A 28,000-nucleotide genomic window follows, 5' to 3' on the forward strand; every position below is an offset into this window, starting at 1 on the left:
GAGACAATTAACATTAACGAAGGCAAACAAGTAAATAACCATTTTAAAGAATATCATTATACAAACACCATTTACTATTTTAAAAGGTAAGGAGGAAAAAAAAGTTACAATCGCTTAAATTAAATAATTGACATTAATAATATTGCACTCATGTACTACATACAGTATTACAACAAATAACACACACTTGAATTTTATTTCCACTTTTCTCAAGCACTTCTACTCCGTATAAATAAAACATGAATTGAACTTAGTTTAATACAGTAAATCACATCAACGACCTTTAATCAGTTCGAATTCTGGTATCAAGAACTAAGCACGAACTCTACTCAGTCTTAGGGACGCACCCCTGCAATCCAAACATTGATTTAAGTATTAGATGTGCATGCATTAGCTTAGCTTTTTTTTTAATATATTCTAGGAGTACAGGTAAGATTAAACATTCATTTCAAATAATTTTAGTATTTTACATGCATACTACTACATATTTTTGAAATGATTATTGCACTTTAACCACTCTTTGTACCTTCTATTTTCTCTATTTCTGCACTATTTCTATTATTTTTTCAATAGCTAATTATCTATAAACTTATTGGGTGCACATATACAAGAATTTCAGAGCTGAAATTAAACTATATTTATGTGTCTACAGTTTCCACGCCATTTCAACCTCAAATGTTTATAATAGACTCCAAACATTAGCCTTAACGAAAGATTAAAATATAAGTGAGATTATTAATTTTAAAGATAGAAGAAATCAAACGAAGTATAAGTTATTTAACACAAAGCTTACCAATTCCATCACACGAAGTCGATCTATGCACTTCTTACTCGGAGAAGGAAATAACTTGTCAAGATACTCTAGAGCATTGTACAAGCGATCCTTGCTGACGAGTGATATTCCAATGAGAGAGCTCACGATGACAATAATGAGAATAGCTGCCCATAATGACTTTGGGGCTATGACAACATAGACTCCCGTCATAAACGTCAATAATGTGAAATTTAGTGCTAAACGAAGTAGCGTCATACTTCGATCAATCATTGTCAATGATTTACTAGAACTATCAAAGACCATGGACCATATGAGACAAATCAGCACCAACATTGAAAAAAATAGGGCTATTGTATTGGATACCAAAAACACCAAAAATGCTGCCTTCTTTGCCAAAATTGCTTCCCCGGTATCTTGAGTAAATCCACCAGGGAGAGTGAACCCAGCAGTGAATGTAATGGTGGCTAATAAGGCAGCTACCACAAACAAAGAATTTCGTACATCCAACAAATTTGTCGTCTTAGTTTGAAAGTATGTGGTTTTAATCCTTGGATCAAGTCCAATTCTCTTGCACATTTGGTCCTACAAATGATTCACATTTGATGTTCATTTCTACAGTAGTTTTCAACAACAAATGAAAAGCAACTATATGACATAAAAAATTAAAAAGAACTAAGTATGCTAGTCGCCGGCCTAGTCCACATAAATTATTGCCAACCTAATCTTCTTTTTGCGTTGCAACAATGATATAAAAAAAAAAATAAATAAAATAAATAAAAAAAACAAAAGCAAAATATTTATTTTATTTCTTTTGCATTAAAGAAGCATCAGCTACATTACCTTAGTTTTTTTTTTTAAGCAAAAATACACTTTAATAATTCCAACTATGGGCGATTTATTTCTAATAATCCTAATCAGGATTTATTTTTAATGATCCTAACTATGCTACGTCTTTGCCTCCATTACTCTCAATTAACGGTAACCTGCTAAACGAGTTTTTTTTTTTTTTGTTTTTTCACTACTAGAATCAGGTCAAATTACGACGGACTCATAATTCCGTCAGAAAAAACAAATTTTACGACGGAATTATATTCCGTCGGTTATTTGCGACGAATTTAAACTATCCGTCGGAAATTTCCGATGGAATAAAAATTCGTCGTAATATTTGTACTTTCCGACAGAATATTCCGTCGGAAACTTAACTTTCCGACAGAATAAATTCCCATCGGAAATTTATTACGGAAAATTCCATCGAAACATGTATTTAAAAGAAAAAAATAAAATCCCCTTTAAGTTAACCATAAAACGGATCCCCCTACCCCTTTTAACTTTCCGCCTCTTTTTCTCCTTCCCCTTCTCGCTCTTTCACTCTTCTCTTTCTCTTTCCTCCTTCTCTTCTCTTTCCCCCCCTTCTCTTCTCTGTACTCCGCCTCTTCTCCTCTTTCTTCTCGATCTCCTCTTTTTTCCCTCTTTCTATCTCACCCAAACTATAACCACAAACATCAACACCGCCGCGATTTCAAGGTGTCTATGTAATTCAACGACGATAAACCCACCGACACGCCTATTCTACATGGTTTAAAGGTTTTTTAGGCCAAATTCGACCAATAAAATTCTAGATCTAGGCTTTTTATGTTCGAATTTGGCCTTGTTAAACCAATTTCATGGTGAAATTTGAAGCCTATTTCAATTTATTTCAATATAAGGTATGTTTTAATTTATGTTTTAATTTTTCGATTTTGTTTCCGATTATTTGGATTTCGATGGTGGTGGTGGGTGTGGCTGATGTGCGTGTGGTGGCTGGCAATGGTTTGTAGTGGCTTTTAGATCTGGGCTTAGGTGGGTTCAGGTTCGGTCGGGTCTGGGTTAGGGTTTGGGTGTTTTAGTTGGGTGGATTTGGGAATGGGTGGTGCTGGGGTTTTGGTTAGTGTTCGGTCAGGGTGAGGGTAAGGTGGTGGTGGTGCTGTGGATAGGTTAGGGTGGTTGTGGTGGTGGTGCTGTGGATCTGGGTATGGGCGGGGGTCGTGCTGTGGATAGGTTAGGGTTAGGAAGTGGGTTTGGTTGGGGAATTGTCTCACAACGGAAAATTCCGTCGGAATAGTGTTTCCGACGGAATTTCTGTCTAAAAAGGACGTTTTTCCCACGAACCCTTTTGCGACAACCATTTCCGACGGAAACCCCTTTTCCAACGAATTTTAGGATGTTTTCGACGGAATTTTTTCGTCGGAAATGGGCCTATTTCTAGTAGTGTTTTAGCCACGTGTTAACATGCGATTGGTCCAAAATTTTTAAAAATAACCTTCCCCCTGCTGCCAAACCCTAACCCCTCCCCTAAACTCGCAGAAAATCGGTCGGCCGGTCCTCTAACGCCCAATCTAACCCACTGGTGACCCCCTAACCCTTGTTGCATCCACCTTCTTTCTCGAAACCTGACAACCTTTCTCGTTCCTTCTCCCACCTAAAACAACCCCTAACTCCCTTTTCCACACTCCGAAACGGCGAGGAGGGGCCGTTTCGAGTAGGAAGAAAGGAAGTGGTGGCTATTTTGTGATGGTTTAAGGGAGGAATTAGGGTGGTTGGGGTTTTTTGGGCTAGGTTGAGTGATTGTGTTCGTGGTGGGGTAATAAGGGAGGAAGAAGGGCGATGGGGAAGGGGAAGGGGTCGTCGAAGGGAGGAGTTTTCTAGGCGCCAGCCAAGTGTGGGTATCCGGTCGCTAGTGCTAACAACGTGGGTGATGGGCTGGGTTGTGGTGATGGGAGGGTGGTTGGGTTTAATGTTTAACTAATGCCTTTTTTTTGAAAAATAATTAATTTTTGATTAAGTTAAATTATTTATTTTTCTGATTTTTTAAAAAATATTAGACCACTTAGAACAAGACATGGGTCAAATTTTTAATTTTTTTTTATATTTATATTTTTTTTTAAAAAAATATGGACCAATCACGTGTTGATATGTGTCATGATAACCTGTTATAATAGGTCATTGACCTAGTATTGATCGCTTGGGATCATTGGAAGCAAACACATAACATAGTTGAAATTATTAAAAAATAAACATTAGTTGGGATTATTAAAATTAAATCGCCCATAGTTGGGATTATCAAAGTGCATTTTTCCCTTTTTTTTTCTTTCTTTTTTTTTTTATTTTTATTTTTTTTTATATATATATAGTTCACAACTTTCTTATACTTCCTCCATTACGTATTATATGAAACATTTGCCAAAAAGTGAACTACACATTAAGTGCAACGAACTTTTCTTTCCTTTTATGGTAAGTTTTTTTAAATGAAATTACTATAATACCCCCTGTTTAAGAACTAATAGCATAATTTTAGTTACTAATTTAAAATAATTAGATTACTTAACATTAATAATTAAAAAAACTCCTCTCCCTTGCCTACAACTGCCACCACCACCATTATCACTGACCACAACCATCATCACCAACCACCCATGAGAACCACCGTAACAGACCACTAACATCATCTTCTTTATCTTCATTTTGGGTTCATTTTCTTTACCGCCGCCACCACCACCACTAGCCGCATTCTTCTTCGTCTTAATTAAGGATCTCAGATCGAAACGAAAGAGAAAGAGATTTGAGTGTGCGATTTCGCCGGTGGATTTCAGATTTAAGCTAAGACCTCATATCTAAAGCTAGGGATTTTGCTGGTGGATTTCGGAGTTTATGGTGGTCGGGGTTTCAAGTGGTGGAGTTTCAGGTGGTGGTGGTCAGGGTTTTGGGATTTCGGAGTTTTTGGCGATTGTCGTGGTCGGGGTTTCAGAGTTTTTGATGGTGGAGTTTCTGGTTGTGGTGCTGGTGGAGGGGGTTCAGATGGAGTACGAATATAATAATGGTGGTGGAGGGGGGTTAGTTGGTGGTGATGTGGTGGATTATTAGTCATACCACTCTCTCTCCTTCACATAATTACTTACCCTTCAATCTTACTAATCAAGGCTTAATATCTTTTGTCTTGGAGTCCGTGTCAACCTATTTGTTGCAGATAATATGTAACAAAGGAAGTATTACGTTGGCTAACACACTATTTTACTAATTAATATCTCTAATTATCGACATTGTTAAATCATAAAAAGTAAATATTAATAAAATGTAAATTGAGACGATTCAAATAAGATCCAACATGACTAAGTTCTATCGTAATTATAATCACAAAAGCTAGTCAAAGTATACTTTGTAAATAGTATAAAAATCAAGTGATGTCAATTAAAAAAGAAGGAAATATCTTTGATTGAAAAATTTATCGGAAAGAAATCATACCCATGCTTGCTGGTTGACGTGGTTGTCAATGCATTTTTGAGCTAACAGATCTATGGCAGAAATATCTTTATTATCCTTGATGTCGCAGTTGATCTTATCAATGCTGAGTAAAGTTTCAGTCAAGAATAAGTTATCATCTTGTATTGCTTTGTGTAAGGGTGTTACACCTTGAGAATCTTGAACATTTACAAGATCTTTCATGCGTGGGATCTTGAGAAACTCTTCATAGTCTGTTAAACTTGAAAGTTTTATATGATGTAAAGGAGAATCCTTGTTTGCAATACAAAGATCTCGAAACGCTCCTGGATTATGGTCGATGAAGGCACAAAGAGCTGGTACATGACCATTCTCACAAGCTTTAATCCAAGCTAGAGGTTCGCTACGGAACACAGGAGGTTCTTTTTCCAAAACCGCTTTTATAAACCATGCAGGACCAAGTTCATACGCTTTATCCCAAGCTGATTGTCCATTGTTGTCTTTTTGGGTGATGAATTTTGGTGCTTCATTAACTAGCCATGTCCCAAACTTTTCATCTGCTTTCATTTTGTTTTTGAATGTTATTTATAACCAAGAGTTAGTATACAGGGAAACAATGTTGAACTAATCTAGGGAGCTATTTGAGATATTATTATAATGGATAGAATGTATAACATAAATCCTAGACTTCAACCTACCATTAATCTAAAATTATTTAGTTTGCTAGGTTGTTTGGCCTTTTATAACTGGGCATTTATCAAGCTATTAGTTAAGCGGCCTTTATTGGATGTTCTTTCTTTTTCCAATGAGGACAAAGATGGTGTGCTCTATGCCCGAAAACCATATGACAATATGAGGAGCAACTCTTTATTGTTATAAAATGTTTTTTTTTTTTTTTTTTTTTTTTGGACAGGGATGTTATAAAATGTTAAACTTTCTCTTCTTTAGCTTTTGGTTGAAGCCCAATATTGCTATATACTTATGTATACTCTTATCATTAACTAGATTAAATCTCGTGCAATGCACGGTTGTTTTATAATTATAATGACAATGAATTTACAAATAAAAATTAATATAAAATGTTATGAATAGACTTAATATTAAAAAGTATGAAATACGAAGTATGTGTGAAAGAAATTAATTAAACATGTAATAGTTATAATGGGTAATTTGATATTTGAGGAAGTTTATCCTAGATTTTGTATAAACTTAAGTCATAATTTAGATACAAACCTTATTTTTATGTAACAATTAGTTTTTTTTAGTAAGTAATTGCAATGCACGAAATGTTTTTTTAGTGAGCAAATAATAAATATAATATTAAGGACTAAGCATAACAATGAGAGATCAAATCTTATTACCTGTCAAACTTGTAGCAAGATGCAATATATTACGGCCATCAGAAGAATCCTTCAGATATTTGGACCAACTTTCCTTATCCAATCTTGACATTATAGTTTTAGCTACTTCAGGACAATTATTTTGTATAGCTAGAAACATAATACTGTGTTCTGGCTCATAATAATCTAGTAGCTCATTAATATAATGTTTCTCATGCAATGACAATAGGTATAACGCAAGTTCTTCACGTTGATTGTGTATTGCCAAGTGCAGAGGTCCTTGTTTGACTTTATTCTTTATAAACCATGGCAGCACATTAACGTTGTTCACCTTCCAATTAGGAAATTCTTCTTTGTAAGCTTGTACTAGAAGTTTAACTATTTGGATTATTGCTTCATTGGTAGTAATCGTTGCAGCAACATGAAATGGGTTGTTCCAGTTATTGTATTCTGCACTATGTAAGAGCTTAACAAAAGTACTCCTCCACTTGCTCTCTAAAATGTATTTAAAGAGCCATACTTCACCGTTTTTGACCCAATTGTGCAATATTGTAATCCCTCCTTTGTCTATTCCTTTGATTAGCTCGGGATGCCCTTCTATCAGTCGTGCACAAAAGTCTTCTGCTTTTAAAGAAAAATACTACTAACTATTATACAAGTATAAAATTTTAGATACGTTACTTTAATTTTGAGAATATTAGTTACAAGTAACATATATATAGTGCAATGTATATAATTGAGAGTGCTTTTTTACCAAAAAAAAAAATGTAATTTGAAATTTTAATATGTGAAGGCACTCTAATTTATTTATTTATTTACATTTTATTTTACGAAAAAAGCACCCTAACTTTGCAAATAACATTTCATTCACATAGTTTGATTTAATTGTTTATTTTAATTAAAGTTCCATTGGTTGATCTTAAATGAACTCGATAAAGGAAGCTTCTAGTTTATTTTACCAAATTAATTTGCATGTAACAATATGGGCAAGGTAGTGCGTGGTTTGTACATAAAATATCATTTAAATTTTAAGTTTTTTTATTTATTTATTTATTTATTTTTCTTTATTAATAAATATAAGTTTTTTTCTCAGGTTAGCGTGATTTTCCTAAAATATTAATCATCATAATTCATAATATAATCATCCATATAAATTGTAATCTGCTGTCTTTTTTGGAACAATTTGTTGTGATTATTGTCTGCGATCAAAATTTATATGGAAGAAAGGAAAAGAGAAATATGGATATCATTGCAATAATTGTTTAAAAGTGATCAAGAGGAAAGAGAAGTAGGCTTACCTTTGCATAACGGTGCAAGATGCAATACATTTTTGTTATCCTTATAAAGAAGTTGAGTCCAACCTTGCTTATCTATTATCTCCAAAATCTTCACGGCAACTTCACGACATCCATTCTCAATAGCCAAGAACAATACATTACTTTCAATCTTAATGACTGCATTTTCATCCACTGACAAGATATATATTGCGAACTTTTCATACCGACGTGCAATGGCCAAGGACAAAGGTGTATTTTTCCTATGATCTTGTACTAACCAAGGAAATTCATCTTCAGAGATGCTCGATGATCCTTGTTTGTATACATCTATGAGCAATTTTGCTATTTCAATAGCATCTTCTTCATTAGAGGTACATTCAGCCAAATAATGCAAAGGGTTATCACCATAGATGCCCCTTGAAGAGACCAAGTTGACAAAAGTCCTCTTTACATCAGGGATTATATCATGGCTTTCTAGAAGGCATCTAAACGGCCACATTTTACAACCACCAAAGATCCACATATGGAATACTGACAACGAACCCTCAATTCTTTGTTTATTAATTAGGCTTGGCTCTCTTCGAAGCAATTGTCGAAAGATTTCTTCTGCTTCTTCTATAATACAAAAAAAACTCCATATTAACGGTAGAAATTAGGACAAGTAGCAATATACTTTGTAGCGTATAAAACTAAAATAACTACTCCCTCCGTCCCTAAATTACATTCCTACTTCTTTCTATTATGTGAGAAATAAATACTATAAATAGGAATGCTATATATATATACAGTGGCGAATCTTGAACCTTTTTCTATCGGGGGCCAATTATTTTTTAACATAAATATATGTCTACAACGAATGTACAATAAAATAATTATATTAGAATTATAGTATGAAAAAAACCAAGAAACTACCTTTAAACAATTAAACCCATAAATTAATAATTGAATGTATATGCCTTACTTTCATATATTTATCAGTGACTTAATTTCGTTATTACCAATTCATCACAATTCACAAATCAAAAGTGTTCGTTGTAGACAAGTTGACAATCGATAGATAGTATTAAAAAAATTAAATGATATATTGAAAGAAAAAACTCTATAATCTTAAGTCAGCAATCTTTACCTCAATATCATCTTAGCATCTACCATTATCAATTTGTTTTTGAGTGTTAAAATTAGTCAGAGTACTAATTTGACTACACACACACAAAAAAAAAAAAAAAAAAAAAAAAAAAAAAAAGAATTCATGAAATAAAGACTCTTTAAATGAAAAAATGGATTGAAAATATACTCCGTAACTTGTAAATTACCTGATAAAGTGATTATTGTAGACGAAAATCATGAAAATATGAAATACATTGGAAATTGGAAAAGCATCATTGAAAACGGTTAGAGGGATGAGTCAGGAGTGTAGTCAGACTTTTCTACTGTAGTTTCTACTTTCTAGTACTCCTAGTTGTAAATAAAAAAAGGCTTCCAGTTACTCCTAGTTGTATTTTATTGGGCCTTTCACATTTTTACCCATTATTATCTTATTGGACTACAATTATAATATATCAGCCCTTTACATATTAAGTCCGCCTATATATATATATATAAGCACGTCCCCATTTATCTCCCCGATTAACAAACCATGTATATCCCATGGCAATAAACGTAAATAAGTCCTGAAATCTGAATAAAAAATAATAAATTGTACAAAAGCAACTTGCAAAATCAGAAAAAGTAGGCCTGCCATGTCATATACGAAAAGTAACGTCTGTTACATTCGAATTGACGATGTTGGGTTAAATTAACCCATGGTTAGAAGATGATAGTACTTTTCAGTTTACTTTTTCCCCTTTTTTCTGCAAACACACTGAAAAGGTGAGTGAAATTGAGAGGTTCAACAATGGCCATGCTCATTTTTTTACAACTTGTGCGTGTTTGTAACTCTTGTAAGTTGGAATATGGACTTTTAATTTTTTCAGTCACCACACCTTCCCATCAGCCGAAAAAGGAGGGGAATAAAAAAAAGCATCTGAAACCATCTTGAAAGCTCCGTGAAACTTTGGTGATAATGGAAGGTCAAAGTGAATTATAGAAGAGTGTCGGGAGGTGGGTTTGTCGGAGAAACGCGGTGGGTGGAGAGAGAATGATGGAGGTTTACGGTGATTGATGATGAATTGATGACAATGGGCATTGGGTTAGTTTAACCCAAGGTTACCTAGGCGTGGATAAACGTTTGTGTACTGTCAAGTGGTATAAAACTTACTTTCCGACTTTACCCCTGCTTTTGCAACGCAAAATTACAAAATTAGGGTTGGATAAACACTTCAAGTTTATCTCGAGATAAACTTGAATTCTCTCTCTCTCTCTCTCTCTCTCTCTCTATATATATATATATATATATATATATATGTTTGGGTCCAATTAAGCCAATTGGGCCTAGTTATTAAATGATTTAATATTCCAAGGTCAAGGTCCAAGCCTCCATTAAGCCAAGTCAGCATAAGGTCAAGCGGCCCAAATTGTCATGGTTAGCCCGTGGTTAGGTCCGGCCCAGTCATCCTCCTTTCTTTGGCATGCTAAGGTATACAAGCCTTCAATTTTATCATCCATTCACAATTAAAGCCTCAAGCATTAACTCTCTTGCATAGCTTTCTCTCTCTAAACAATGTTTAACTTCGGCATCGGAGGGGTTTTCCTCGGATCCACCCCCGAGGCCAGTTTACGTGTGTTCGCTGTGCAGGAAACCTTCGGCCCAACATCATTTGGACCGGACTAGTCTTCATCCATTACATTGGACCTTCGGCAAGGTCCCATTGTTTTCACCCTAAACAATTTGGCGTCGTCTGTGGGGAAGACTTTCAAAACATCTTTAAGCCAATTAAAATCATCTTGCAAAAATCTTAGTAGCAATGGCTAAGAACCGCAAGAACAAGCGACTAAGTCAAGGAGCGGGCGAAAGGCCTAAGACTCCTACACCATCACCTTCTCCGGACCGGAACTCTTCTAAGGGTGCCAGTTCGAGAGGATTATACCGGGAGGATTCCCTTTCTCCCATAATTCATCAATCTCATCATAGACCGAGTCCTCCTCAGTCTAACAGAAGTCAGTCCGATCGTAGGACTCAATTAGTGCCTCAAAGCAAACCTTTGACCGTCCACTCTCACTCTCACACTCAGCCGAGGACCCCTTTAACGGGGCCTAGCTCGGAAGAGGTGGCAAGAGCGCTGGCGGTGCTCATGGAAGCAATGAGGGCACAAAATATACCTCCACCTTGTGACCGAACTCCTCCGCATACCAGACATCAGCGGAGGAAGCTCGACCAAGAGGGGGGAAACCTCCCTTCTTCAGGGAGCGGGAAGAGTGGGAAGAGGACACTTGGAGGATTGAAAAAGAGAGGAAAAAGAACCCTCATTTTTTCAAAGGATCCTCTACCTCTCGGCCAGAAACTCACAAAAGCAGCAGCTCAGCCTCTCGGCCAGAAACTGTTCGCCGTGAACGACTTGAGACTGTTCGCCGAAGCGTCCTCGACCGTCTCGGCGGCAGGGAGCCGAGTGTGCACAGCCGCCTCTCATTCCCTGTAGCCGAGGCCCGAACTTCCCAGCCAGGGACGAAAACCACTCCTACCTCTCTAAGAGGGCAGAGCGCGGTCCCTTCAGCCAGAAATAAGGGCAAGGCCGTGATGCTTCCTACCAGTTCTCCATTCGAGCAATGGATTTTGGAAGAGCATGTGTCGACGGTTAAAATACTGTCGCACATTACATACGATGGGACTTCAGACCTGAAGGACCATATCGCCTCTTACGAGGGGCACATGCATCTTTGCCCCAGATCCGAAGCGACCTGGTGCAAATATTTTCCCACCACTCTCAAGGGGGTCGCGCAAGCGTGGATCTCCAAGGGAGTGAAGGAAGGCTCTATAACAGGGTGGGACGACCTGTCTACCAAGTTCAAGAGCAAATTCTCCACGGCAAACCGCCGAGAGAAGACCACTGCAGAGCTCATGGGCCTGCAGCAAGGGGAGACCGAGAGTCTCCGAGACTACTTGACTCGTTTCAGCAACGAGTCATCAAGCGTTTCTTAGCTGGACTAGGGGCTGGCCGTTTTCGCAATGCAGAATGGCCTTCAGCTTGGGAAGTTCCTTGACTTCATGGTCATGCATACCCCGCAGACCCTTGAGGAGGCTCTGAACGCCTCCGATAAATTCATCCGAGCCGAAGAGTGGAACAAAACAAAATCCCAACCCCAATCCGGGGGTGGAAAGCAAAAACAAACGTCTGAAGGCCAAGGCCAGAAGGCGAATGGGGAGGCGAAAGCCTCCGAACAATCTTCGGCCAACGAGCCGGAGAAGGAAAAATCTGCTCCCTTCACGGGGAGATACGAATCCTACACTCCGCTGACCCTTCCGCACGCTAAAATTTACAGTGTGATGAAGGAAGAGAAGAGTTACAGGAAGCCGAGATCGCTCCCAGAGTGGTATCAGCGCAAAAATAAAAATCAGTGGTGTGAGTTCCACGAATCATCGGGACACAACACTAAGGAATGTATCCAGCTGAAGGACCAAATCGAGGATATGGTCCGGAAGGGGTATTTGAAAAAATATATCGCGGATCACCGCGAGAAAAAAGAGGCTGAGAAATCTGAAAAGGACTCTTGGCAAGAACTCAACTTCCCCCGAAAGAACGACAAAAATGCGGAGGGAAAATTTCCTCTAATCAACGTTATCTCGGGAGGAATATGTTCTCGGAGGGAGCATAAACGTCACCTTAGGGCTCTGACCCATCAGGTGAATAATGATAGCATCCAGTCGCCTCAGTCGCCGGTGCCGAACATGACATTCACATCCACCGACTGTCGGGGGGTGACATACCCTCACGAGGATCCATTGGTGATCATCGCCACGGTGGCCAACCATGATGTCAGCAAGGTCCTTGTTGATGGTGGTAGCGGAGAAAACATTTTGTTCCGAAAGGCCTACAACCAATTCAAGCTGAAGCCCAAGCACCTCACGCCGGTACCCTACCCGGTATCCAGATTTAATGGGGCTTCAACTTATCCAGACGGGAAGGTAACACTTCCTGTCACCATCGGTTGTGATGAGGCAGCGAGGAACGTCATGACCGAATTCTTGGTCATCGATGCTCCTTTTGTGTACAATGTGATCATGGGGAGACCCATTATTCACGAGATCTAAGGGGCAGTCTCGACATACCATCAACTGATGATCTATGTCTCGGATGCCAGCTACCCCGAAAGGATCGAGGGCAGCCAAAAAGAGGCCCGAAGGTGCAACTACCTCAAGCCATCCACTAGTCGTACAAAGGAGGACGACGAGGATGAGGAGGAGAAAGACAAGCAGCCGAGCGCGAAGAAGCCAAAAGGCCTAAGTGCTTCGGCTCAAGGAGACCTGACCAAAGAAAAAGGGCCAGGAAAAGAAAAGGCTAGCTCATCATCTGAGCCGAAAGACTCAGAGAGCCAGCCGAAGAAGAAAAAATCTGGGACTCCTGCTGACATAGACAACAGGCCAGAAAACGAAGAGTCCAACCCCACGGCAATGGAGCTGGACCAGCAGACCGAAACGGTCGAGTTGACCGAAGGAGACGCCAAAAAATGCGTTACAATCGGGCTGGATCTTGATCCGAAAGTCCGCGTTGAGCTCATCCAACTCCTTCGGGACAACCGAGATGTGTTTGCTTTCTTGGCAGCTGACATGCCCTGGATAAGTCCAGACCTCATCTCTCATAAGCTTAACGTCGACCCAACGTGTCGGCCAGTTAAGCAAAAGAAGCGAAATTACTCCGTAAATAAGAACCGAGACATCGCAGCCGAGGTAAAAAATTGCTGGATGCAGGCTTCATCGAGCCCTGTCAGTATCCAGAATGGCTGGCCAATGTGGTGATGGTTCAGAAGGCAAATGACACCTGGAGAATGTGCGTTGACTTCACGGACTTAAATAAGGCATGCCCGAAGGATTTCTATCCCTTGCCGAGGATCGATCAGCTAGTCGATTCGACAAGCAGACATGCTTTGCTTAGTTTCATGGACGCATTTTCTGGGTATCATCAGATCTTCATGCACCCCGACGACCGAGCAAAGACGACATTCGTCACGAACGCCGGGGTGTACAATTACAAAATGATGCCCTTCGGATTGAAAAGTGCGGGGGCAACATATCAAAGGCTGGTGGACCAAGTCTTCGCCGATCAAAAAGGCCGAAACATGGAAGTCTATGTCGACGGTTCTATCGTCAAAAGCAAAAAAGATGAAGACTATGTTAAGGATCTGGCGGAAACTTTCGCCACCCTAAGAAAGCACCAAATGAAGCTGAATCCGAAGAAGTGTGTCTTTGGCGTGAAGTCAGGGAAATTCCTTGGGTTCATGGTCAGCAAAAGAGGGATTGATGCCAACCCCGCTAAGGTGAAGGCAGCGCTCGACTTTCCCGAGCTGAAAACAAAAAGGGATGTCCAGCGGCTCACCGGAAGAATAACAGCCCTCTCGAGGTTCATCTCCAGGGCCTCGAATAAGGGATTACCTTTCTTCAAAGCCCTGAAACTCCCGAAAACAAAAGAGCTCGTCTGGGAGGACGAGTAAAGAGAAGCCTTGAAGCAGCTTCGGGAGCATCTATCTAAACTTCCAACACTGGCTAGCCCAGTAGAGGGATAGTCCCTGTACTTGTACGTGGATGTCAGCCCTGCCACCATCAGTGCAGTGCTGTTGAGGGAAGAAAATAAAACACAGCAACCGATCTACTTCGTCAGCCACACTCTGACGGATGCCGAGACCGCTACCCCTTGCTCGAAAAAGTTGCTTATGCAGTGGTGGTAGTTGCTCGGAAGTTAAGACCCTATTTTGATTGTCATCAGATAGTGGTTTTGATTGATCAGCCGCTGGAAAAGGTTATCGGCAAAGTTGAGAAATCTGGTAGGCTGGCCAAATGGGCTTTCGAGCTCACAGAGTTCAGCATCAGCTACCAGCCGAGAGCGGCCATAAAGGCTCAAGCTCTGGCGGACTTCCTGGCCGAATGCTCGTACCAGGAGACGCTAGACGATGAAAAGAAAACCTGGACTGTGTTCACGGATGGATCCTCCACTGTGAATGGTTCGGGGGCAGGGGTGGTTATAACCTCTCTTGAAGGCAAGTTCTTCGAGTATGCACTAAAATTTTCATTCAAAGCTTTGAACAACGAAGCCGAATATGAGGCGGCCATTGTCGGCCTAGAATTGTGCATCTCGCTGGAAGCCGAGCACGTTTGTCTGAAGACAGACTCTCAACTAGTTGCATATCAGATTGGTGGCAGTTACAAGGCCAAAGAGCCCTCGATGATATCATACCTTGCCAAGATCAAATCAGTTATTGCAAAGCTGAGAACTTTTGAAGTTCAGCTGATCCCAAGGGGTCAGAATGCTCAAGCCGATGCACTCTCCAAACTTGCTAGTTCAACTCTCACTGAGCTGAACCGATCTATTTATGTGGAGGTGCGCCGAGAAAGAAGCGTCGATGAAGCACCTGAAGTGTGCTGCGTTGACCAAAAACCAAGCTGGATGGATCCCATCCTGGCTTTCAAGCTTCGGGGAGAAATTCCCGAAGACAAAATTTTGGCCTCCAAGTTGAAGCGAAACGGTTCAAGGTTCATTGTCTTCAAGGGAGAGTTGCTGAAGAAATCCTTCTCAGCCCCGTTGCTGAAGTGCGTGGGGCTGACAAATGCAGATTATATCCTTCGGGAAATCCACCTCGGCATTTGTGGGAACCACATTGGGGGAAGGACCCTAGCCCACAAAGCATTAAGGGTAGGGTACTATTGGCCTACCATGATCTCAGACGCTAAGAAGCTGGTCAGAAAATGCGAAAAGTGTCAAAAATTCGCACCAGTCATCCATCAGCCAGCTCAGGAGCTTCAGCCCGAGCTGAGTCCACTTCCATTTGCCCAATGGGGGTTGGATATCCTAGGCCCATTTCCGGATGCCGCATACCAGAAAAAGTGGCTAATAGTCGGTGTCGACTATTTCAGTAAATGGATTGAGGCCGAAGCAGCCTCAAACATTACGGAGCAAAATGTCAGGAAATTTATCTGGCAGAATATCATCACTCGTTTCGGCATCCCGAAAGCATTTGTCTTTGATCATGGAAGGCAATTTGATAATCTGCCGGTGAAGCGATATACAGATCAGTTCGGCATCAAACTGGCATATTCAGCAGTATGCCACCCGCAAAGTAACGGACAAGCCGAAGCTGCAAATAAACAAATTCTAAATGCCCTCAAAAAGAGGGTGGAGGATCAAAAGTCCAAGTGGCCGGAGGAGCTCCCAGGAACTCTCTGGTCCCTTCGGACAACCGAAAAAGAAGCAATGGGCCATTCACCCTTCGAATTGGTGTATGACGCCGAAGCCGTTCTTCTAGTGGAAATTAGCACTGAAATCCTGTGAGTGCACCACTTCTCGACCGAGAATGAGCAACTTATGAAGGAATCTCTCAATTTCCTTGATGAAGTAAGAGACTCGGCCCGAGTCAGAATGGCTGCATACAAGCAGAGAATCAGCAAATTTTACAACCGAAGAGTTCAGGCAAGGACTCTTAAAATTGGAGACCTCGTCCTTTGGAATGCTGCTGCAGTACAGAAAAGCCAAATTCATGGGAAGCTCTCAGCTGCTTGGGAGGGACCCTACGAAATCTATGATGAGCTTCAGCCGGGAACATACCGACTTCGGCAGTTGGATGGAACTGAGTTGAAAAATCACTGGAATGCTGATGTACTTAAAAAATTTCATGTGTAAGCCCTTCGGGGCAGAACAATCTTTGTAAGTACATTTTGAATTATTAATGAAAGGCCTCCGAGCCATTATTTTCTATAAACGTTTACAATCTTTACTCTGTTAACTTTTCTTAATTCTATTTACTCTTTAAGGGTTTCCTTCGGCCCTGTCTGAAACCTTCGCCCACAGGGCATCACGTTTCAGATTGCCGATAAACTCGCCTTTTTAAAGAACACTGGTTTTTCAGCAGAGGCGGAAACCTCAGTAAGATTTGTTCTACAAGGCAATGAGTCCATGGACAAATCTGGGATATTGCCTTAACTGAGCCTTGTGATGTACACGTTCTATACCATATTTTACCCTCATTTTATAGCTATTTTCGTATGGTTTTTGAGCTCTACGGAGTTACTTCTCGCTAATATTCTCTTCTCTAGTGTGGCTTGGTCTATTTAATTGATTTTGTAGGCACATGAAGATTTTCGGATGATTTGGACTTGTTTTGGATAGCCATGAGAGCTTATTAAGATGGAGGAGAATTTTACCCGTGTCCGCCCTGGAGGGCAACATTGCCCTGGCAGCCAGGGCGAAGAAGGAAAAAAGAGAAGTCACGAGAGAGGAAGTACGAAAAGTTGGCTTTTGTTCGCCCGGACCGGGCAGCATTGCCCTGGCAGACCGGGCGGACAAAGAAATGTACAATAGAGGCCATATGAAGAAGTGCAAAAAGGAGTTGCTTCGCGTGCCCGACCGGGCAGCCTTGCCCGGTCAGCCTGGGCAATGTGTCGAAGACCGCATTTTTCGTATTTTTTCGAGATTTCTTAATTGAGGGATATAAATACCCTTTGTAAACCCCGACTAAGACATACTTAGTTATTATATTCTAGCTTTTAAACCTTCATTAGAACCCTAATATTCTCTCTAGATCTAGATTACATTCCACTTTCAAGTTTTAATCTTTATTCATCAACAATTGGTACTTTTCTTCATTCAAGCAATTGGTATTCATCTTTATTTCTTCTCTTACTCTTAATTGCTTATTATTCATGTTTTCTTCATTGAATATTGTTTTTGCTTTCGTTAATATGTGTGAGTAGTTTCTTTATTCCAAGATCTAGCGGATCCCGAATATGATTAATGCATGATTTAATTCTTTAAATTCTCTTATAATAATTGTAATTGATATGCTTAATTGATTATGCTTATGCCAATACTAGATTAGGGATAATTGGTATTGTTATTAATCCTTTGTTTTAATCGCAACGGGAGTTGGGTTTTGATGGATTTGAATAAATCAATTAAGGGTTTGAAGTTCATCACGGGAGTGGTTGAATGGATGATTAGGAAGTTAGAGTAATGTGCTCAAGGTCTTTAATTTACATGATTCCACGGAAGTAGGCTTGATTGTGATTAGAGAAGCCATTGATAACTCGGGAGAGACCATTGGTATTATTCATGGATTGCTTTTCCTCTTTAATCAATTAAATTATGTGTTAGGGGTAGAACGACTATTGCATTAATTGTATTCGTGGTGAAGCTTGATCTTGGATGTTTTTAGCATTGAATCGTCATTTTATTAGATTTTACCGTTTTAATTAGTTCTTTAGATATTGATTCCCATTTATTTTATTTGGTTACTTGCTTGGTAATTGCTTGATTCTATTTAACTGGTTGAACCATAGTCTCTTGGGATCCGACCCTTGCTTGCCCGTCTACATAGTAGTGGTCTAGTTAGGTTTATTTTTGTTAGGTACGCCACACGCCTATCACCTTGTATCCCAGAAAGCCATTATTTGAAACACTGCCTTCAGCTGGCCCTGTGTTTGAAATATCCATTTTTTCAGATGGACAGAAAATTAAGAGCAATAGCATAACTGATAGAAAATAAACAAGGAAAAGAAAGATGATCTCAGAAATCTGAAGATCAAGTCTTCAAATCTCTAGAGGGGCAAGAAGCACAGTGAGTGCAGATTGCCTCAGTGGAAACCTTTATGCCGAAGCTTTGTACTTAGTAAAAAAAATAATAATAAAAATCATATTCAAGCATGCAAGTCCAAAGCAAGGCAATAAGAGGAAAACATTGAATGCATAGATGAGAGTTATGCTCGGATAACAAGCCACAAACATAAGTGTTTAAACAAAGTGAAAGATAATATCGGCAACTGCCCACAATCGGAAAATAACAGCTGCCGAAATACGTACAAAGACAAAAATAAACTGTTTGTACATCAAGGCAAGCTGAAGCAAAAAACAAGGCAAAAAGAGATTCAGAAAGCGGCTAGTCTGAAGTTAAGCACATGTCGATCCGCAAGACTCTAAAGACGACTGCCCGATTTCCTATGCTTCAGCCGGAGGGTCAGGCTGGTCAGCAGTGCCTGGTCCCTGGGCAGTCTCAGTTCCAGCAGCAGAGGAGGCAGGTTGGGCTCTTGTCTAGGCATCAGCGGCTCTCTGTTCAGCCTCCAGCTCCCTTCGTTCAGCTTCTTCCTTGGCTGCTTCAGCCTGCAGGATCTCATGCTCAGCAGGAGTGGGGTACTTCATATGTGGGTCTTCGGGATCCTGAACCCAGAGTGCGCACTTAGCCCAATCCAGCGAGGGCTCAGCATGGAGAGCCAGCCTCCGGGCCACCCTAAACCCATTCATGTAGCCCATCTCCTACTCTTCTTGGGTGTAGAGGCGAACCCGGAGCAGGGCTTCAGCATCAACCAACTTCTTCTGACTCTCCTCCAAATCTTTTTTAGATTTTTCTAATTCTTTAGAGAGTTTGGAGGAAGAAGTCTTTTGCTCGTCAAGCTCCTGCTGGACCTTTGAAGTTTCGGCCTTGGCTTGGGTCAAATCATCCCCCTTAGCCTTCAGCTGATCCTCCAAGCCTTTCAGCTTCTAGACCTGGTTTTCAGCAGCAACTTGGGCAGTAGAGAGTTGATTGTCCCTGGCCTGATGAGCTTCTTCAGCAGCCATCCTGCTGGATTCAAGGGCTTCCAGCCTCTACTCCACCTCCTGGACCTGCCCAGCAGCTTCAGTAGCCACTCGGCGTGAGATGGCCGCCCTGAAACTAGGGATGTCGAAAGCCCCAAGCTCATTGATGACTCTCTCCTCGGCCATTAGAGTGGGGAAGACCTCAGTCTCCATGGCGCGGCAGAAAGTCTGAAGGGCCTGTGCAGCCTGCTTCTCATATTTCTCGGCTGCCGCCTGCTTCTCCTCAGCAGCCTGCTGCTTCAGCAACGCCAAATTTGCCTCTTCCTGGGCGATTTTGGTTTCCTCCCAGGCACGCTCCAGTTTGTCATGAAGGGTGTCTATCAGCTCTACAGTGAGAGTCTGATTGTGCACAACCTGATTACAGGAGCACATCAGTAAAAAAAAAAAAAGAAAGAAAAAAAAAGAGAAGAAAAAGAAGAGCTGAATTAAGAGAGGAAAAAGCATAAACGGTTAAGTACCTGCATCAGCAAGCGCTGATTGTCTCTGGCAGGGTCAGAGACCCTTCGGCTGGACTCACCCATTCCAGCAGTGGCCTTCAGCGACCACACCCTAGCTCGATCTACCTCGGACATACCAGTAAGGTCGCCGAAGTAGCCCGCAACTCCTTCTCGATTCTGGCCCCAAATACGTTCCCAAACGGGTTCGGGGATTGTGATTCGGGGGGTCAAGAAACCCAGGTCTCCAGATTTCAGCGTCTGGAAAGAGGGAAAGGAAGACGAGGGAACCTCCTGAGCCTTATCCGGCTCAACACTCTTTTCCCCTTCGGCGGAGCCTAGGTGGTCTCTACTAGGGTCAACAACAATGACCTCTTCTTCTTCCCCCAATTCGGGTTGACGAATCAAGGCGTCAACCTCCCTATCAATATCGCCTGAGAAACCTTCAGCAATTGGTTTCTCAGCGGCTTCAGCAGAGTGCCCTACAGCACTCCCTTGGTTCAGATCTTCTCCTTGAACCCCTGCTTTTGGATCAGGAGTTTTCTGGTCCACCTCCATTTCTTGAGTCTCAGGAGGTAGAGGAGGGGTTCGAGGAGGCGGGTTTTCTGATGGAGGGGGAGTTTTGGCGAGCCTCTGCCTTCATTAGGCTCCCTTATGTGTATGCCTCCAGTTGGCATCAGCCCCGTCTGAAACTGACGAGGACCCAGTACTGCTATCCTCCTCCTCCTCTTGGCCAAGGGCTGTTCGTCCATTTCTTCAGATTCAGACGAAGGCGAATCTTCAGGACGAGCACGTGCTTTCCCTTCTCTCCTTCCGCTCCCTTCCTCGGACTGCAGAAATGGGGGGCAGTAAAGGTTTGAGTAAAAAAAAAAAACAACAACAAAACAAAAGCTAAGGAGATTACCGAAACCCTCGGCTGAGCTTCGGCTGCAAAGGTACCCTGCTCGACAGCACCAGACGTTCCTACACCTCCTTCCAAGGATTTAATCGCCCTGGACACGTCTTCGACTGTCTGAGCAGCTTGTGCTTCCTCGGGTAATAGGGGCCTCAGGGGATCTCGCTTCTCCCACCAAGGCTTTTGCTTGGTATAATCTACAACAGCCTCGATCTGAAGGCCCATTGAATGCAAATGGAACGGACGGTCCTTCGGAGCTGTGATCGCTGGAACTCGGTCTAAGATGACCCGTTCAGCGTTCACCCCTAGCCGATTGTAGTCGATACCCGAGGTAGCCTCGCTCAGCTCTGAAAAAGCAAAACGAAGGTTAGACTGAGGGAATGGACGCTAAAATAAGCAAAAAATAAATAAAACAAGTCCTCGGCCCCAGCCGAAGATACTTACTACCTCTGTGCTTTCGGATGAGGCCGACAACCGCCAATATCTTCTCTTGGAAGACGTAATGGTTATCTGGAAGCCATCTGGTTTGGATGAACTTCATTCGGCCAGTCCCCCCAGGATTTTTCTGATTCCCGAAGAAGCTAATCTGCTCATAGCTGGGGTGACGAGCGACATCAGGGTCTTCGGGGCCCAAATCCTGCATGTTCGGATCGGGCCTGGAGAGATAACGAGGAGCCCCGAAAAAATGGGGGTGCTCCGGATCAGCGGGAACCCTTACCCAGATCCACTGACCTCTCCAATCCTTATCCGAAGAATCGTTTGGCCACATAGTCAAATATTGTGGATGGCTCTCGATTCGCCACTAGCCAGGCCCATGGTGACTGTATACGCTCTGGGTGTTCTGCACCAGCTGATGCATCCTTCGGAAACAGTGCAAATTCGGTTCAACGGCAAAAAACCGACATACCTAGAGATAGGTCATCACCTGCCGAATACTGACAGGCGTCAACTGGCACAGGGAGATCCTGTACTTGATTAGAATGTCCCTAATGAAGGGATCAAGAGGGAACTGAAGCCCATACTGCAGCTGCCAAGTATATACCCCTATGTACCCAGGAGGGGGATGATGAATTCTGTCAGTCGGCGAAGGCCTTCGGCACCGGTACCCATCCTCCTCGAAAATGCCGTAGTGCAGTTCTATTTGTTCGGCAAAACGATAGGCTTCGGCATGCCTAACCCACCAAGAGTAAGGGGCATTTTTTTACCATAGCTCGCTGGGCTTCGGCATTTTGCCACTCAGCATGCCCTGGGAGCAAGTCCCAGAGCACAGCAGGCAAATCTTCTACCTGCTCTGCATCATCGGCCCCGGCGTCTTGCTGGGGTGGCGCGACGTTCAGAGGAACGGCCAGAATCCCCCTTTCCGGGTCTTCCTCGACTCGTTCCCCATTCCAAACATCGGCACGGTCTCGGGGGTCCCTAGCTTGACCCCGCCGTCCAGGTTGACGCCCTCTTCCTCGAGCCATAGTATAATTCGAAAGAGAAAAGTGGGGAAAAAGGGGAGTTCTTTTAAAAATTCAAGAAAATCAAGGGTAATTCGAAGAAATTTACCTTTAAATGGGTCGAAATGCGCCGATTAATTCAGTCGAAGCAACAAATTCAAGTGCCGATCTTTGGTTCGGAGATATTGCGCGAAGTTTTCAAAGCGGGATATGGCGTTTCTATGGAAGTTCGAATGTGAATTGGTGAAAAAATGAGGAGAGAGAGAACAAATTCGGCCTTATAGTTGCAGAAAAAGGAATTTCGAAGGTCGAAATGTTTAATTCCTCTTAAATGCCTCCTTAAGTAACCGTTAAACACACTTCCTTCCAATTAAATACCCATTATCCGTTCAACTTCCCACTAATTATCCTAATTACAGTTATTTAGTTAATGACTGTTTAAAATTTAAATCTTTTGATTTAATTAAATCATTTACTTCCCTCCATTTTTATTGGATTCAAACCCGACCCGTCATCCTTCCAAATCGGGTCTGGGGGGCAAGTTGTTTGGGTCCAATTAAGCCAATTGGGCCTAGTCATTAAATGATTCAATATTCCAAGGTCAAGGCCCAAGCCTCCATTAAGCCAAGTCAGCATAAGGTCAAGCGGCCCAAATTGTCATGGTCAGCCCGTGGTTAGGTCCGGCCCAGTCATCCTCCTTTCTTTGTCATGCTAAGGTATACAAGCCTTCAATTGCACCATTTTTCATCCATTCACAATTAAAGCCTCAAGCATTAACTCTCTTGCATAGCTTTCTCTCTCTAAACACTGTTTGACTTCGGCATCGGAGGGGTCTTCCTCGGATCCACCCCCGAGGCCAGTTTACGTGTGTTCTCTGTGCAGGAAACCTTCGGCCCAACATCATTTGGACCGGACTAGTCTTCATCCATTACATTGGACCTTCGGCAAGGTCCCATTGTTTTCACCCGAAACAATTCGATTTAGTGTATGAAGTTTTTCAGATCTGAAAACTAAAGAAGAGAGAGAGAGGTGGGGGAGGGGGGGTTTGCTAGGTCTCTATTATGTGTTAGGGTGTTTGGGAAATTTATGAATTTTTTTTTATTTTTTAAATTCCCTGTACACCGCTTTTTTTAAAGTTGTGGGTTGCATTGAGTCACGTGCAATGCATTCTATATTTTCGACGCTATACATTGTCGAGAAATTAATTCGACACAAAAAAACGTCAAAAAAAAGCGGAAATCTATTTTTGGGTTGACGCCTCACACATAGCGTCAGCCAATAGCGTCTAGAAAACAAGGGATTTGTATATATATATATATATATATATATATATATATATATATATATATATATATATATATATGTGTGTGTGTGTGTGTGTGTGTGTATATATATGTGTATATATATATATATGTGTATATATATATATATATGTGTGTATATATATATATATATATATATATATATATATATATACACATATATATATACACATATATATATATACACATATATATACACATATATATATATATATATATATACACATATATATATATATATATATATATATATATATATATATATATATATATATATATATATATATATATATATACTATTATTTACTTGGAAAAATTGGTACTTGGCAAAAAATCTCTAAAAGTTTATGATTATATCTTATTACATTTATGTGAAAAGGCAGAGAATCACAAAAAGTAAGAATCATACAGTTAGAATCATATAGATTTTTATGTAATAATATTCACAAAATTTAGTAAGAATCATATGTTACAAATATAGTGGAATATGTGGAATATAGTTATTTTGAGATTTGACAAATCATTTTTATGAACAATAAATTTACTATATTCCACAATTAACGAATCTCCTTACTAAATTATTTTAGTAAAATCTCAACATCCCACTATTATATAGTTGATTGATTATTTAATAAAATATAGTGTTGACATAGTTACAACCCTTACCTTCCTTAACTTAATAGACGCTATATTTGAGTGTAAAAAAACATATAAATATACACTTATCATTCTAATTGATATACAAGAACCAAAAGTTTGTATTTTATATCATTAAATTCTAAATGGCGTACACCATGTTGAATGATATCACCCCTCATAAAGAAAACTGGAAGATCAAAGTTAGGATTGTGAGAGTTTAATATGTTCCAGACTATAATAAACTCGAAAAAACTGGTTCAATTGATTTCGTTTTGGTTGATGAAAAGGTACAATGTTATTTTTATTGTTTCGTAATTTATTCAAACTACTAATGCGTTCTGTTTATTTGTACATAATAACAATTACTACAATTTTTATCACAGGGATCAAAGAGGCAAGCCAGTATCAAACAAACACTTATTCAGCAATTTGGAAAACTTGTGAATGAAGGCTCAACTTGCATCATTTCTAACTTTGGAGTAGGAAAAAATTATGGAAAGTATAGAGCAACTTGTCATGCTTATAAAATCAATTTTATTTGTAAGACTTCAATCAAAGATTGCAAAGAAGTTGGGCTCTCCTTACACGGATTAGATTTAGTCCCTTTTCACAAAATACTTGAAAAATAGTTAAATGACATTTATTTAGTCAGTAAATCTCATATTACCTTTTAAATGACACGTATTTTGTCCCTTTTAATTTCTGTTTGTTTAAAAATTTAATTTTTTTTAAAATTAATATATTTTGCGGTGTCTTATAGATGTAATCGGAACGATTACGGGAATAGGTGAGATGATAGATGAGTCGAAAGGTTCTACACCAAATTTTAAGCTGCCACTTGAGATAGAAGATCAACAATGAGATAATTTATTGTGTATAATATCTTTTACAAAAAAAATTATATACAATAAATTATCACTACTACAAAAACTAGAATAAGAAACGCAAGATATAGAACGGTTAACTTAGATATGCGTTCTCTAGGATCATATAGAACGCCTATCTTAATTAACCGTTCTATTTGATTTTTTTTTTTATTAAATTGTGATTTTATTATATAGAACGAATTTCTTAGTTAACCATTCTATTTGATACATCTAAATTTTACACTTACAATATAGATCGCCCCTAGTTAACCGTTTTATTTGTTTAACATTATTTTTTAAGAATAAAATAAAAATAAAAATCTAACCTACCAAGAGGCCCAAAATTCTAACCCTAACTCCTCCTTCCTCTTAATTAAGATATCCGTCATTCATTTCCTCATCCTCTCAAGCACTTCTTCCCTCCTTTGAAACCCTTACTCCTTTCTCATCTTCTACCTTCATCCCTCAAAGTCCGATCCTAGTAACTCCGGCTGAGGTCCGATTAACCTCTTCTCCGTCATCTTCGTCCTATATTAACAACTATCCTATTCATCTTATCGCTTTGTTTCCAACCCCAACTCCGATTAAAATCTCGATTTTGCTCTGTTTATGCAGTGTGGGTCTTGATGCAGTACGGTGCTCTGTTTCAAGGTAGGTGGTGGCTGAGATTGAATTGATTGGTGGGTCGTTTAAGGTGGTTGGAGGTGTGCAAATTATGAAGTGCATTTTAATTCTAAATTATTAATTTTAGGTCTATAACTTTCATCAATTGATTTTTATGTTATGATTTGGATTATAATTTCTGATTTTTCATCTTTGATTTGTGGGTGTTTTGTGCGGCTTCACTATTTGCGTGCACTATTGCTGGAGGTGCTGCGGTGTTAAGGTTGTTGGAGATGTTGCGGTGCTTGACGTTGGTGGAGATCAGATGCTGCAATGGTCGAGGTTGGTGGAGGCGCTGCTAGTGCTTCAATTTGGGGGAAGCGCTGCTGGTGGTTCTGGTTGTTGAAGCTCCGCTGCGGTTGAATCGGTTGAATTGGATTATTAAGGTGGAGGTGGTTCGAATTTCATGGGCAATTCAAGTTGCACTTTTAAAGTTGTTAGCAGTTTAGCACATTGATAATTGTTAAGTTGGTATAGAATTGTATCAAAATAAAGAGTTGAGATGTAATTACTATGTATTTGTATATAAAGGATCTTAATTTGATATTTGACTTTTACCATTTCAATTCTATTTGATTTGATTTATTAATTAATGGTGTTGATTAGTATATATACGCAACCTCTAATATGCAATATTAATATTTTTTTTTTAAAAAAATCGACAAAGAGAACCGTTCTCTTTTATTCATATAAACATATAAAATAGGATAGAGAATGGTTATCTCTTGGATATAGAACGCCTTCTGTACCCGTTCTATTTTCCCTTGCATATAGAACGCCTCTTGTACCCGTTCTATAAACTTTACACATCGCTTAGCAGAAGAACGCCTCTGAGTTGTTCTATAAGGCCAATTTTAACCGTTCTTTATTCCCTTTTTTTAGTAGTGTATGCTTAAATTTATAGTTTTCTTCAATACTATTGATAGGGAAAACAAATTGAAAACTACTTTATTGGGCAAGTATGCTGAACAAGTGTCAAATTTTGTAAAAGATGACATTCAAGGACACATTGTTAAATTTATGATATGCAATATCATGATAAGATGGGTTTATATTATTGTGAATGAATAATTAAATAATGTAAGGAAATATCACTATCATGCATTAAGTTAACTTTAGTTTTAATTTTATGAACTTTAATACTACGTATTTGAACTATGAAAATCGTGCAATTGCACGGGTACTATACTAATTCTGGACTATAATAGGTAGTTTTTCACAAAATTTTCTTCTTTATATTTCAATGATGTGTTCTTTTATATAAGTGATGTTCTTTACATTTATAAGCTATGTTCTTTCCGCTTTAATTTGGGTGTACCATACACCCATGTGTATGGACCTATGATCAATGTTAGTGATAAAATTTTAACAAAAATAAAATTCTAAAATAACTTTTTTATCATAAAAATATATTTGATATCTTAGCTAAAACTACTATGGCATATGTTTGCATAATTGTCGCTTATTGGTGCGACACTCAACAAAAACTTAAAATGTCAAATGTTACTGCTATGAGGTTAGCAGCTTTAGTTATTAGTGATAATATAATTTTTTGATATTAATGAAGTGTAAATTGAGATGAATGTAATAAAAATATATGTAGTATATGACTATATTTATTATATGTGGCTATAAAGGAGAGTCTAGATAGTGTTAAAAGTGCAATTCAATTTTACAAAATTAAAATAACGGAGGATGTATTAAAAAAACATGAACCTTACCTGAATCATTTAAACAACTTACTACGTTGAGCGCATTATAATGACCCATGGGTCTGCAGCAACAAATGGAATGGGGGGACCTCAATATCTCCAAAGCTAATTTTGTTAACTTATTAAGTATAGCATCATAAATTATGTAGGAGCCGCGACTATGAGGCTTATTGCAAATCAACTTCATATCCATTTTTAATATTTCCAACGCACATTCCTCGTGATTTCTTACAACAGCCGAGTGGCAAGGGGTTTTTCCATTGGTATCTTGGTATAACCAGGGTCGTTGAGAATGGTCAGATGGTAACGTTGGTAAACAACGATAAACATCTAGAAACATCTTTACTATCTCTACATTGCCAACTTCAGCTGCTACATGAAGAGGGTTACCGTTGAGTGGTTCGCGTGGTTGAAGGAGGAGTTGTTGAGTGTTTTCGGAAGGTAAGATTTGAATAGCATCTCTTATAAACTCTTCTCTATTATTGAATGCCGCCATGTGAAAGATATTCCCATGACGACAATAAGTCATGTAGTATTCGATGGGTTTATTGGAAGCAGCACGTTCTCTAAGGAACTCTACATTTCCACTTAGGGCTGCATCTCTCAGATCCTCATCCATTTTCGATGAGGTTTTCAAATAATGAAGCTTTTCAGGTTTGTGTTTTGGGTTTTTGTG

At 39.8% G+C, this 28,000-nt stretch overlaps 1 protein-coding gene across 1 annotated transcript; it reads right to left on the bottom strand.

Moving 5' to 3' along the window:
* Positions 1-168: 168 nt before the first annotated feature.
* On the bottom strand, positions 169-27,999 carry LOC145627410 (uncharacterized). The gene is made up of 6 exons (XM_081679804.1): positions 27,334-27,999; positions 7,668-8,261; positions 6,391-6,990; positions 5,054-5,586; positions 794-1,357; positions 169-349 (listed from the first exon to the last, which is right to left on the bottom strand). Exons 1-6 carry the CDS (start codon positions 27,941-27,943, stop codon positions 326-328), a joined length of 2,925 nt encoding a protein of 974 aa, XP_081535930.1. The 5' UTR covers positions 27,944-27,999; the 3' UTR covers positions 169-325.
* Between the last annotated feature and the right edge of the window lies 1 nt (position 28,000).

This window comes from Chenopodium album, chromosome 4, assembly GCF_948465745.1.
Source record: "Chenopodium album chromosome 4, dcCheAlbu1.1, whole genome shotgun sequence".
Taxonomy (NCBI): Eukaryota; Viridiplantae; Streptophyta; class Magnoliopsida; order Caryophyllales; family Amaranthaceae; genus Chenopodium; species Chenopodium album.

Coding starts and splice junctions, on each gene's coding strand:
- LOC145627410 (XM_081679804.1), bottom strand. CDS start 27,943: ATGGATGAGGATCTGAGAGATGCAGCCCTAAGTGGAAATGTAGAGTTC. Junction 6,991..7,667: donor TCTTGCACCGTTATGCAAAG/GTAAGCCTACTT, acceptor CTTTAAAAGCAG/AAGACTTTTGTGCACGACTG. Junction 1,358..5,053: donor ACGTCAACCAGCAAGCATGG/GTATGATTTCTT, acceptor AATCATTTGTAG/GACCAAATGTGCAAGAGAAT.